Source organism: Zalophus californianus, chromosome 10, assembly GCF_009762305.2.
Source record: "Zalophus californianus isolate mZalCal1 chromosome 10, mZalCal1.pri.v2, whole genome shotgun sequence".
NCBI lineage: Eukaryota > Metazoa > Chordata > Mammalia > Carnivora > Otariidae > Zalophus > Zalophus californianus.
This window is the reverse complement of record NC_045604.1, coordinates 53,136,538-53,149,373: the sequence shown is the minus strand read 5'-3', so window position 1 is coordinate 53,149,373 and position 12,836 is coordinate 53,136,538. Positions and strand designations below refer to the sequence as shown.

Here is a 12,836-nt window from a genome sequence, read left to right as displayed (position 1 = left end):
AGAGATTAATTCTTTTACAATTTTTGGATTTTTATTTATTTATTTATTTTTTAGTATGATGGGAATACGGACATTTCAGCCTCCCCCTGCCCTTTTGGCATGCCTACGATCCTACCATCTTTCAAGATGCAACAGTAATGTATTTCCCTCCATCACTTTTTTTTTTTAGATTTTATTTATTTCTTTATTTTAAGAGAGAGAGCATGTGCACAAGCGAGTGTGGAGGTGGGGGAGCGGAGGGAGAGAGAGAAGCAGACTCTGCCAGGTGTAGAGTCCTACATGGGCCTTGGGGCTCGATCTCACGATCCTGAGATCATGACCTGAGCTGAAAGCAAGAGTGGGAGGCTTAGCTGACTGAACCAGCCAGGCGGCCCCCTCCTTCACTTTCCTGACCCAGGTGTGCTCACTGGTAGAGAGCAATTGAAAGTGCTCGCTTGACCAAATGCCCACCGGCATCTCTATCCATTTCTCCTCCCCTTGTCTTCACTTCATGTGGCAAAATCCATTCATAACTGGGAGTAGTTGTGTTTATTTTTACTTCTATCACAAACCAAAAGAGGAAGAGGTGCAAAAAATAAAGAACACTTCAGTGATCACAAGGGTTGGCCACTCTGCCCATGAAGATGATAGTGTTCAGAGCAACCTCCCTTATGAGAACGAGGAAGGGCCTATTGGCCTTGAAGGTCACCCTGCTGGGGTTCAGCGAACGGCCGGCGATGCTGACGACAGTACTTGCTGCAGCTTCGCTGCCCTCCTCGTTGACCTGCAGACCACAGAGGAAACACAACGGCTGCATTACCTGCCCTGCAGTTCCTCGGAGGCGGGAAGGCACGCACAGACACAGCACTTCCTCAGAATGCTGTCTTCCAGGGAAAAGTACACTCGGGTCAGGTGGTGTTCCCACTAGAACGCAACTTTTACTCATTGTTTCATCCGATGAACACTGAGGTAAGCACCTGTGTTCCTCCAAGCCTCATGCTGCGTAAGAGCCAGGGCTCCGTTCAGGTAACTCCTGAGCCAGGAATGCACATGTACAGCAGGCTGCCACGTTTCTGGCCGGCCCCATCGTGCCGGGTAGGGCAGGAGGGTTACCTTGTCCCAGATGCTAAAAGAGACTTTGACTCAAGATCAGAACTCTATGGTTGAGATAGTTTCACTCTTGGGGCATCAAGATCCCAGATAGAACTACCCCAAGCAGCTACTCAGGACATTGGGCCTATGAAAAGACAAGGGTCCTCTGGCTGAATGAGGTGAGTATTTTTTGGAGTAATGGTCTGACACATTGGTATTTTCAATTGCTGATAAGCTGAATTGCCAGAGAGACACCTTCAGAAAATTTTGCTTGGGGACCCAGAATATCACCAAAACTCTGTCCCTGCCTCTTAATGAAAGCACTTCAGAGACCTGAGCTTTGTGGAGCTGGTTGAAGGTGTTCTCTCCCTGTCACTCTTCTTCCCTGCTTCCCTACCATCCTATGCCCCCGCCTCCCTGTGCTGTTTCATAGTCATTCTAGGACTGGATTTGTGAGCGGCCTGGAGCTTTTGCAAGACCAGGATCATCTTATTCAAATCAGACACTGGCTTCTAATGGATTCCCAGGAGACCTACAATCAGTTGGGGTCCTGTATATTGGGTTCCCAAGGTTTCCAAGGAAAACAACTTTGTTCCAAGAGCTTTGGAAGAACCTTGCACCATTGTTTAGTGGGCTAAGGGGGATAAAATGAATCCAAACCTCTGCTTCTTCCTAATGGTAACTCAAAGCCCTCAAGGGTGTCTGAGTTGACTTATTCTATTTAGGGTCCTTAGAGGAGGATTTTTCACTCAGAGTTAAAACACTGAGGACATACCTTCCCTCGCCGTCTTCCTAAGTGTACTAACCTTCATAATCCATATGGTAGAAGGGGGTCAGTAGTGACTTTCGTACAACTTCCCAAACCACTAATTCAGTACTCCTGTCAAACCCCTAGGTCTGATCTCGATACCTTGAAGATACAGGCCTCTGCTCTTGCTGTTGTCCTGCAGGTCACTGACATCTGTGGTCCTATGGATTATACCCCCATGTTGAGGATTTGCGCACTTCACTTACAGCCTTTCTGTCCACCCTAACTCCTGCTATCATTTGATGCAGACAATTACCCATCTTGGTAGGAGGCCCAGTCAACACACTAACTCCCCTTCCTTTCATCTCATCAACCCCAATGAGCATTACCTTCACTCTACTTAAGCAAACCAGTCCCATGGCCATGCCTTGAACTTGCCATCTCTCAGACTTGTTCTACCTTTGAACTTATAATAATGACACTATGTTCTCAGACTATAACCTTTTTTTTCAAGCTATTGAATCTTCTCACTCTCGTGACGATTATTCTGCCTTCCTTCTGCTCTTTAATCCCTCCGCTTCCCTCCTGACTACATTTTCTCACTGAGCTTGGACTCTGCCACTATATTTATCAGCACCATGCTCTGAAACCTTTCTCCTTTGACCATAACCTTCTTTCTTTGCGGTTTCCTCAATCCTGTGACCATCTCTAACAGTGGCCATCCCCTTTTCCTCATAGCCTGGTTCCCCCAGAGGACAGTGCTTCCCAAACCTGGTTGTGGATCTAAATCTCCTGAGGAGCTTTGTAAATATGCTGATTCTCAGGCCCCATCCTGGATTCTCCAAGAGTCAAGCTCTCCACTGAACTAGTGCTACTGGTCCATAGTTCAGTATTTGAGAACCAGAATTTTGACAGGCTTTACATGGCTATTACTCTAGTAAAGGGTTCCACGGGCACCTGAGTTGGGGAAACACTAGGTTAAGCAATATATTTTTTTAAGTTTTTATTTTAATTCCAGTCAGTTAATGTACAGTGTTATATTAGTTTTAGGTGCACAATATAGTGATTCAACAATTGCATGCATTACCTGGTGCTCATCACGGCAAGTGCGCTCCTTCATCCCCAACACCTATTTCACCCATCGCCCCCCCCACCTTCCCTCCCGTAAGTTAAGCAATATTGAACCAGTTTTTCTGCTGTGGGGCTTCTTAGTGTTTATTGTTAATTTCCCAAGAAGAGGATACACATTTACTTGAGCACCAAACTTTGTTCTTTGCAACGTAGAGTTCTAGTTCTTTAGAACACACTTTAGGACACGATCCACTCTCCTCAGCTCCTCTTCTTTACCCTCCATTTACTCTTCAGCTGTCACAATCAGGCCTGTGCCCCCACTGTTCTGTCTAAATTCCTCAGGGAATGGTAACCTATGGCCAATTTTCTATCTTGTTACTAGATGCTTTCTGTTTCCTTAAAACTCCTCCCTGGGTTTCCATGAGTGCCCACTCTCCTGGATCTCCTTTGTTGGAATTATAATAACAACACTATGTTCTCAAACTATAACCTGTCTTTTTCAAGCTATTGCATCTCCTCACTCACGTGACAATTATTCTGCCTTCCTTCTGAAGCCTTTGTGGCCTTTGTTGGCTTCTTTTCCTGTGTCACCCTCCCCCTACATGTTTGACCTGCTTCAGGAGAAGTAGTGGGAGGGAGGGTGGAACAATGGGACCATGAAGGCTTCAGGGGAGGGCTGTCTTGGGGAGGCCTCATGGAGGAGGGGCCTACAGATCTGGGGTCTGAGGGACACTGGAAACATGCCTTTGTCCCCAGTTGTGTCCTGCTGTTCACACACCTGCTGGAAGACCACAGACCCAGCAGAGCAAGAAGTCCCTAGTTATAAATCACATGAGATATTGATGTACTGAAAAAGGAAGTGACAGCAAAGGAAGGTGTACCCACCTCAAGAAAGGCCTTATGGAATGCCTGTGAGACATAGAGGTCGCTCCGGCCCTCTGCAATAATACCTAGAAGGAAGACCAGAGAAGGTTCTGTGAAATGGGAAAAAGTCAGCTTCAACCCACAAAAAGGAATTCAGTTTGAATTAAGAGGTCCTTTGGGGCTTTTTTTTTTTTAAATAAAAATCCTGAACCCTCACCTAATGATACTCCCTAAATAAATGCATGTTTAGAAGAATAAAGTCCTTTAGGCTTTTTCAGCCTGGCTCCTCTGAATGTCATCTCACGCTTCAGCTCTTAGAAGGGGGCAGGGGACTCTGTTCTTAAAGAAAAATTCACCCCACCTAGTAGGAATGTCTTTCTTTCCAGTCTGGCAACGTTTTCAAGAGAGAAGTTGGTTAGACCTAGTTTAATTTTTTTTTTCAACTTTTATTTAAGTAATCTCTACACCCAATGTGGGGCTCAAACTCATGGCCCTGAGATCAAGAGCCACATGCTCTTCCATCTGAGCCAGCCAGGGGCCCCTGGTTAGACCTAGTTTCATAAGCAGCCTATTAAAGGTAAATTCAATTACCTGACATTGTAAACTTCTTTTGTAAAAAGATATTTTAATGCATATTTTTAAAGAATGGTAGACTGTAGGAACCAAGACCGCAGAACACTTGCTGAAGTCTCACAGCTGGGGAAGGTTGGCCGCATCTGTTGTCCAAGTGACTTGAGGGAAAACTCATGAGCCCTTTGGAATATCAGGCTGTTCAATGTCAGCTATGCCTATTGTGTGGGACCAAGATGTCCCCAGCTCTGAATCATGTCTTTGCTTTGAATTCTGATGTCTTTTCGAGGTCTTCTCTACTTGGTCCCATCCCCCACACCAGTTACAGTCTCCAAGCATTCCAGTGCTAGCTGGGTCCCTGGACATCCAGGCGCAAAGTCACCAGGATATGGAAGAGGAGCCAGACCTTGGAAAGGAAGGGGTCTCCCTGAGTTAGCAGTAGAACCCTTGCTCTACTCCTGACCCGTTGCTCTTTTCTACTCTTTCTCCAATTCTTTCACCTTTGCTCGGACCGCCATGGGGGACCGAGGGAAGATTAACGCCCTTCCTGGGCTAACCTGGGAGCCTGGACTTCTCAGGGTTGAACAGGTCCACGAGGCCCATGTCTTGCAGGTGCTCCTTCACACTGAAGCTGTCCTCAATGCGGAAGCGGGGCATGTGGACCACCAGCAGGGTCTCTGCCATCTCATCCAGCCACTCCTGCAGCATCTCCGGGGTGAGCTCCTGCTCCACCTTGGCCAGGCTCTTCTCAGGCTTGGGCAGGATGAGCACCATGGTGATGTCATCGCCCTTGAAGGGCAGCTCGAGTACCTGGGTGCCTTCGGCCACTCGCCGATAGCGGAACTTGCCTTCCTGGTACATCATGGATGCCGAACACGATTCCCCATCAGCCTTGTAGAACAGTTCCTTCCTTGTGTTCTCGAGACTGAACTTTGACTTCCACAGGCCCTGGGGGTGGCGGGGTGGGGAGGGGAGGCGGTGGAGAGAGCAGGTGGGAGAATCACAGCGAGAAGACCAAAACCCTCCATAGGTGGGTTGCTGACATGGGAAATAGTCACATTATTTTATCACCCCCAAATGCAGGCAGAATTAGTAGGAGAAAAAATTAGAGGCTATGCATGAAAAGGCTTACAGTGACTATGGCAGAGTGATGGAATTATGTTTTTTTTTCTTTCTGTGAACTTTTCTGTATTTCCCGGATTTTTAGCAGTGGCTATTTATTTGCTTTATAACCAGTAAAATAAAAAACTAAAACCAAGAACAATCTACTGGCCTTTTCACAAGCATCTTTTTGAGTTTAAATCTAATTGTCTTTTGCTTTCTGCCTCCCACCCGCCTCTTTCTCAAGGGTCATCCTCCAAAGGGCTGGGTTCCACCCCTGATAAATAAAGGCCAGACACAGATAATAACCCAGGGGGTTGTCCTGGAGCCCTGCCTGGCAGAGGGTGAGTCCTGGCTAACTTCCTGCTCAAAAACGGAGGGACCCTGGGATACAAGACATTCCTTTGAAATTTCTGAGTTGTAACTACCACTCCTTGTCCTATTCTGGCTGGTTGATTTGGGGACAAGTCATTTAACTCTTGGAGTGGTGGGTCCTCACCTGTAAAATTAGGAGCTGGAGATGGCTAGTATTTGCGAGATGCTTACGGTGTGCCAGGCACTGCTCTAGGCATTTCAGCTGCGCTCACTTTTTTTTTTTTAAGATTTTATTTATTTATTTGACAGCACAAGTAGGCAGAGAGGCAGGCAAAGGGACAGGGAGAAGGAGGCTCCCCGCTGAGCAGGGAGCCTGATGCGGGGCTCGATCCCAGGACCCCGGGATCATGACCTGAGCCGAAGGCAGGCACTTAACCAACTCAGCCACCCAGGTACCCCAATCAGCTGCACTCACTTATTCAGGGGTCAAGGGTCAGGAAACCCGTGAGGGAGGTGCATCATTATTCCCATTTTAGAGATGCACAGAAAGGTCTCCGGTAACTCACCTGAGTTCACACAGCAGAAATGGAAGAGGCAGGACTTAAGCTAAGTAATCTGTCTGAGAGGCCCAAGGTTTGTTGATGATCTTATGAGAATAAAGAGGGCTAATAAACAGCAAGGTGTTCTGTAAACCTTAAAGGGCAATACACATTGGGTAACTACAACCTTCTCCACGCTGGGGGAGAGGGAAACCCCAAGAGACAGAGTGGCTGGCAACAGCAGGGACTGGCTGAACTCCTGGGCTCTGTGTGGGGTGGGAGGGCCCATGGAGCACGACCCACGATGGACAAATGTGCCCCAGGTTCCCCCGGCTTAAACCTGTGGCCCTCCTGAGGATCAGTGGTCTGTTTATTCCCAGTACCTTCCCCCTCAGTCTCCTTCCCACATGTCTTAATTTGGAGCAGCCTTTAGAACTCTCCACTCTGAGAAAGACAAAGCCATCCGCACAGTCAAATCACAGGACTCTGCAAAATTTGGGGTGAGCCTGGCACCGGGGGGTTCAGAAGCCTCAGGCAAGGGGAATTTTGAGTCACTATTGAAGCTGCTCCAGATGATGGAGAAAATCTCATCACTGAGGACTGTCAGTAGAATCTATCATGTTGTTCCGGATTTCAAAATGGAGTTAACTAGATAGTAAAAATGGTCACGCGTGTATGAGAGTTCATCCCCGCACATACTTTGCAGCTGGGCATGCTAAATTTGTGAGCGTGTACACTCTTCCTTGGGGGCAGAGACATGGCCAGGGCCCCCTGGACTTCAGGCCAGCAGCTGTGGCCCTAGACATGGTTCTAGACTCTCAATAAATTTGTATTTCTGCCCAGGCCATGCATGGACCTTTTCTCAGAGAGGACCTATCTAATGCCTAATGGTGTGAAAGCAGGTGAGCTGGAGGACAAGAGGAAGTCCTCTGGGTCTCTCCAGGGCCATTTTGAGTACCTTGAAGTAAATGGTGTTGACCAGCACCAGGACCGTGAGCTCGTTGATGGCATCCTGGGGCACGACATCGGTGATACGCCCTTCGGTCTTATTGGATACCCATTTGTTGATGATCATTCTGGACTGCTCTGCATTTTCCTGAGGAGAATAGGAAACAAACCTATCCAGACCTGTGCTTTCAGTGGGCTTCTCCACTTCCCCACACAGCATTTCATTTTATTCATCAGCCCTTTGCCCTTTCACACCGTTTCCCACTCTAACCCAGATTGGGGAGAACTTACATATCTAGTATAATGCCATGAATCTTCCAGATGGTTAGTAAATATTAACAGAAGAAAGAGAAAGAAAGAGAAACAGAAATAAAGGAACAGAAAAGAGGACAATAGTCGGGGAAAAAGAAAACAAAATGTTATTTTTACTGACATGTGCAGAAGCTAGTGAGTTATGCAGGGGTGAGGGGCAGGAAGGATGCCTATGTGGTCAAAAATAAATAAACAAAAAAGGAGAAATGCTGATTGAATAAAGCCAATAGACTTCTTTGTTGCAGGACTTCTCAGAAAACTTACTAGGCTCAGGTGTTTCATGAATCTCCAAGAGGAGAATATGACACACACCATACACCAATTTTATTTGACCCTTGTAATTTTTAAAAATTAAATAAGGTGTCTTGTAGGATTGACATCTTGGTGGATAACATGAAGAATTTATTATTTATACAACTTTTTCAGAGAAGCCACCACAATCTAAGCCATAGATACCATTGATTTCTCAAGTTTCAAGCAAGCAGATAGAGTCCAGGGGTGCTGACTTCTACTCACTCCCCACCCCCAACCTACCTTCAACTAGCATAGCTCATAGCCCACAGTTCATTTGGACCCTGGGTGAGTACCTTCCCGCAAATACTGCTTCTCTACCTTCTCAACCTCCGAGGGGAAACGAAGAACTCTGAGGTCAGGGACCGCATCTGCAACTCACCTTGAAGTCCAGGGGCTGGAGCTTGGCTCCGTACACCACCTCACTGATGTCCTGATAGGTCTCATTGAAGGTAAGGGATTTGTCTCCAAAAAGGCGGTTGGCCGATACCAACTCAGAGGACTTGTTGGCTTTTCGATAGAGTCGGCAGTTCAGTTTGGCAAAGAAAAAGTGCACCTGATCAGACGTCTTCTCAGAGATGGTATCAAACTTAAAAACCTGTAGGAGCCAAAAGAAAATGGTGGAGGAGCCTGACTAATGCGGTGGGGTCAGTCCCTGACCAACAGCCACCCCGTGTATGAGCTCCTTCAAGAGCAGCACCCAACACAGCATAAATACTCAGCTCATGTCTTCTAAATGAATACACGGGTAAAAGGAGAATAAAGGGTTGGAAGAGAAAGGGGAAAAGCACAAAGAGACTGGGATACCACCTAACATCTCTACTGGGCTCTAGACCAACACACGTTTCCTTGGGGTCCAGTAACGAGGCTAGGCAGGAAGGCTCCGGACTGTACCTCCATCAGCTGCTTGAGGGTGTTGTCACAGGCCCCCAGCTTGGTCATAGCAAAAGCTGTGGAGATACTCAGGGGCGATAGGAAAATATTGTCGTTGTCATTCTTGGAGTCCGCCAGGTGTTGATAGAAGGCAGTGGCGAAGCGCGAATTGGCTCTGGACAGTTCCCAGACTCGCCGGTTGGTGGCCTCGGGGATCTTCTGCTCCGCGCCCTCATCCTCGACTGCCTTCTTCTCTGCAGACCGGTAAATGCACATGGGATTCACAGGAATGTCCCGAGGCTTGGCTGTGCAGATGTCCTCCACGGGGCTCCAGCGACAGGTCACACAGCCCCAGAGGCCAATGAGCAGCAAGGACAGAAAACATACCCTCCTACAGGGGGACAGAAAGCTGAGTTAAGCTTGGCTGGGAAAACCCCGATCCCTGCTGCCCATCACAGACTTGCCCCAGTAAAGCACCGGATTCCAGCCCAGCTGGTGTGGCCGGGAGGTGGGCCCAAAGCCTCGCAAAGTACAAGGGCCCAGGACAAGTCCGGTCGTGGACTCTATCCACTTGCCTGGACACAGGTTGAAATTAAAATCAACCATTGCAGCAACTGATGGTTATAAAGCATCGCAGCCCCAAGGCTGGAAGAAATAAAGAACGCACAGCTTCCGGTTGGCGAGATGAGACACCCACGCGTGATAAACAGGCAGGGAACCCGAGCCCCCAGCGCAGACCTGGGGCACTAGGAGGAGTCCTTTACAGAAGCTGTTTAGGAAAGGCCTCCTGGATGTGAAAGGGTTGGAGGTTTGGGTTGATGCAGCAGAGATTTCCGTAATACAACAGGGGTAAGAAGGGGTGAACAGGGGGGCCCTGGGTGGCTCAGTCGGTTAAGCGGCTGCCTTCGGCTCAGGTCATGATCCCAGGGTCCTGGGATCGAGCCCCACATCGGGCACCCTGCTCCGCGGGAAGCCTGCTTCTCCCTCTCCCACTCCCCCTGCTTGTGTTCCCTCTCTTGTTGTGTCTCTCTCTCTGTCAAATAAATAAATAAAATCTTTAAAAAAAAGAAAAAGAAGGGGTGAACAGGCCGAAGCCTCCGCAGGCCTCCAGTTCCAGCCTGGCCCCACCCTCCCGGCGGGGGCCAGATAATTCCACCTGGGCAGCCTGAAGCTTCCTTAGGGAAACACGACCAGATTGTCCTTGTAAGTCTCCCCCACCCGCTGCTTCTCCTCCTCTGTCCTCCAGCTCAGCAAATGGGAGCCTCCTGCCGGCTGACATCCAAGCCAGAAACCGGGAGTTCTCCCCGGATTCCTCCCTTTCACTCTCAGTCTTCAGACCCTGGATTCAAAGAGCTCTGTGTCCTGCTCTCTCACAGCCTTAGGCCCTCATCATTTCTCTGCCTGGAAATTTTAATCCTTCCAACATGGATTCACTAAAAGCCAGTGAAATTAATCTTACTTTTTAAAAAAATGAGATCATGCTACTGGCAAATTAGGAGAACTGGAACGCTCAGGCACACCAGGAGAAAAACTTGTAATATTCTTGTACAAAGACAGGGTGGGCCAGGAGCTTCCTCTGGCTGACTTGGGAGTCCGTGTGGGTACTGAGTCTTCTCAGCTGTCCCCTGGCAGAAAAAGATACGCACACAGGGCGGAAAGGACTTGCGGAGGTGGTGTGCGGGCGAGTGTTGGGCTGGCTGGAAGCTGGGGGCAGCTGAGGGGTACTTGGCTCCTTGTGTGAGGGGAGGCCGGCTCTGCAGCCCTTTAAGAACAGAGGCACAGAGTGGGGAGAAGCAGAGACGCTCGGGGAGATATAGAAGGCAGGGTGAAGAAGCGGAGAGAACCTTGCCGTTCATCTCCCCGTCTTGCTTGCCTTTGGTTTCCCTCTTTGTCCCTCAGCTACATTGGGAGGCTGAGGGGGATCCGGGAGCGTTGTTCATAGGGGGAAGGAAAACCAAGATGGTGGTGCCACAGCCTCACTTGTAGCCTCCCAAAACGACCCAGGTCAAGAAGGGAATGTGTGTGGTATCGAGGGAGGAGGGGGGCTGACTGTGAGGCAAGGGAACAGGGTTGCTGTCCTTCAGTCAAAGGTCACTGAGCTCTTGGAGCGGGGGCAACTGAGTGGAAAGAGAAGCAAAAAGGGAGTTAGGAGATCCTCACCATTAAATTTTCCCTCTTTTCAGCTGTCTGGCAGGCCTGGGAATTCACGTTGGAGTCTCCTGGGCTGCTGTAAGGGCTGGCGCTTGCACAGCACCTCTGGGGAGGGGAAGATATCCCCTTTGTTTCCTGGGCTAAGAACCCAAGGTGTGGCTTACCCCAAGAGGGGGTGGGAGGGAGGGCGCTTGGAATGACGTCTTCCAAACACATCTTTTACTGTTACTACCAGGGAGAGGGCCTGGTTTTCTCGAAGGTGTCGAAGCCATCCTTAGGAGAACGTTGAAGGTCAACACCAATGAGGGCATGCCAAAGAGAAAACTTGCCTCTCTTACCTTTTTCCAGCAGCTACAGTTCCTATCCCACTGGAAAACATGGTTGCTAATCTTCCACAGGGCCGGGCAGAGAGTGGAGATAGTGTGTTCTGAGGCAATCCCTGTGAAAACTGCTTCTTTGCTCTGCATCTGACGGAGGTTCCAAAAGCTAAGGTGGGGGAGGGAGCTGGTGACGAGCGGAAGACTGCGGTCAAAGGCTGATGACCAGCTTCCAGGGTTAAGCAAAGTGTAGAGCCCAGTGTTGTTTAACTAGTAGAGAAGTTTTAAAGTTCAGTCAGGTCGGGCGAAGGCAAGGCCCACCTCCCTTAGGTATATTCCCTCACTCTCTTCTTTATGTTTATAGAAGAGGAAAAGGAGGACATGTTCTCAAAGTCAAACTTGGTCAGAAAAGGCCTAACTGAGAACTTTGTCTTCAGGATTTTTTTTCTTAGTTAACCAAACAAAGAGGTAGAAAATAGGTGAATATAGGGGCGCCTGGGTGGCTCAGTTGGTTAAGCGACTGCCTTCGGCTCAGGTCATGACCCTGGAGTCCCGGGATCGAGTCCCACACCGGGCTCCCTGCTCGGCGGGGAGTCTGCTTCTCCCTCTGACCCTCTCCCCTCTCATGCTCTCTATCTCATTCTCTCTCTCAAATAAATAAATAAAATGTTTAAAAAATAAAAAAAAAAGAAAATAGGTGAATATAACTAGCCAAATTGAATGTCCAGAAATTTCTAGCTTTCTTGCTCAGTGCAATATGCTCTCTTTCACAGCTCTCTTTTGGGAGAGAGAGTCCATAATATCCAGTTGGAGGGGAGAGTATTCTGAAACAAGGTACTGCCTTCAGGCTTCTAAGGGCCCGCATGTCCACGACCCAGACGAGGACACACAAGGGAGGAATTGATCCCACTGGGGGATCAGGAGACAAAGTATGGGGTAGGTAAAAAACATACATGCTACTTCTGAAATATTTATTTATTTATTTTTAAAGACTTTATTTATTTATTTGACAAAGAGAAGAGAGCACAAGCAGGGGGAGCACCAGAGAGAGAGGGAGAAGCAGATTCCCCCCTGAGCAGGGAGCCCAATGCAGGACTCAGTCCCAGGACCCCGGGATCATGACCTGAGCCGAAGGCAGACGCTTTTAACAACTGAGGCACCCAGGCACCCCAAGACTTTATTTTTGAGTAATCTCTACATTCAACACTAAACTCACAACCCTGAGATCAAGACTCACGCTCTACGGACTGAGCCAGCCAGGTGCCCTTGAGATACTTCTTTAAAGCAAAGAAACCAAATCCTGTTTCTTGGTCTGTATTGTTATTTTTACTTCTAATTATTGGGGAGATTAAATGAATTCAAACTAATGGAGATAAAGCGTAGGTTTATTTATATTTTCCTCTTCCTAAATAGCCAAAGAGAGTATCATAAGGATTGCTGCAACAGTATTCACAGGATAAGTATGCCTCCTTCTGTGTGACTGAAGATTCTTTGAAAGTGGTACACTCAAAGGTATAATTCATATATTATATATATTCATGTAATACATATTATTTTCTGTACTATTTGGGAGTAAGTTGCAGATATATCCCTTTATCCCTAAATAGTGTGAAGTTCCTAAAAACAAGGACATGACCTTACACGTCCACGATACAATGATCAAAG

General features: G+C 48.1%; 1 protein-coding gene across 2 annotated transcripts; it reads right to left on the bottom strand.

Moving 5' to 3' along the window:
- Positions 1-156: 156 nt before the first annotated feature.
- Positions 157-11,378, bottom strand: SERPINC1 (serpin family C member 1). 2 transcript variants are annotated; one of them, XM_027613397.2, is made up of 7 exons: positions 11,193-11,378; positions 8,725-9,094; positions 8,213-8,428; positions 7,238-7,375; positions 4,882-5,272; positions 3,776-3,840; positions 157-763 (listed from the first exon to the last, which is right to left on the bottom strand). In XM_027613397.2, the coding sequence occupies exons 1-7, from the start codon at positions 11,231-11,233 to the stop codon at positions 587-589; spliced, it is 1,398 nt and encodes a 465-aa protein (XP_027469198.1). In that variant the 5' UTR covers positions 11,234-11,378; the 3' UTR covers positions 157-586. The 2 variants fall into 2 exon arrangements, with proteins under 2 accessions (XP_027469198.1, XP_027469199.1); XM_027613398.2 differs by lacking the exon at positions 11,193-11,378 and adding an exon at positions 10,864-10,969 and having other exon boundaries at positions 506-763.
- Positions 11,379-12,836: the final 1,458 nt, after the last annotated feature.

Excerpts from the sequence above, each read along its gene's own strand:
- SERPINC1 (XM_027613397.2), bottom strand. The coding sequence starts at position 11,233 with ATGTTTTCCAGTGGGATAGGAACTGTAGCTGCTGGAAAAAG. Across the intron at positions 8,429-8,724 it reads CCCTCAAGCAGCTGATGGAG|GTTTTTAAGTTTGATACCAT; the intron begins GTACAGTCCGGA and ends TGGCTCCTACAG. Across the intron at positions 764-3,775 it reads TCCATAAGGCCTTTCTTGAG|GTCAACGAGGAGGGCAGCGA; the intron begins GTGGGTACACCT and ends TGTGGTCTGCAG.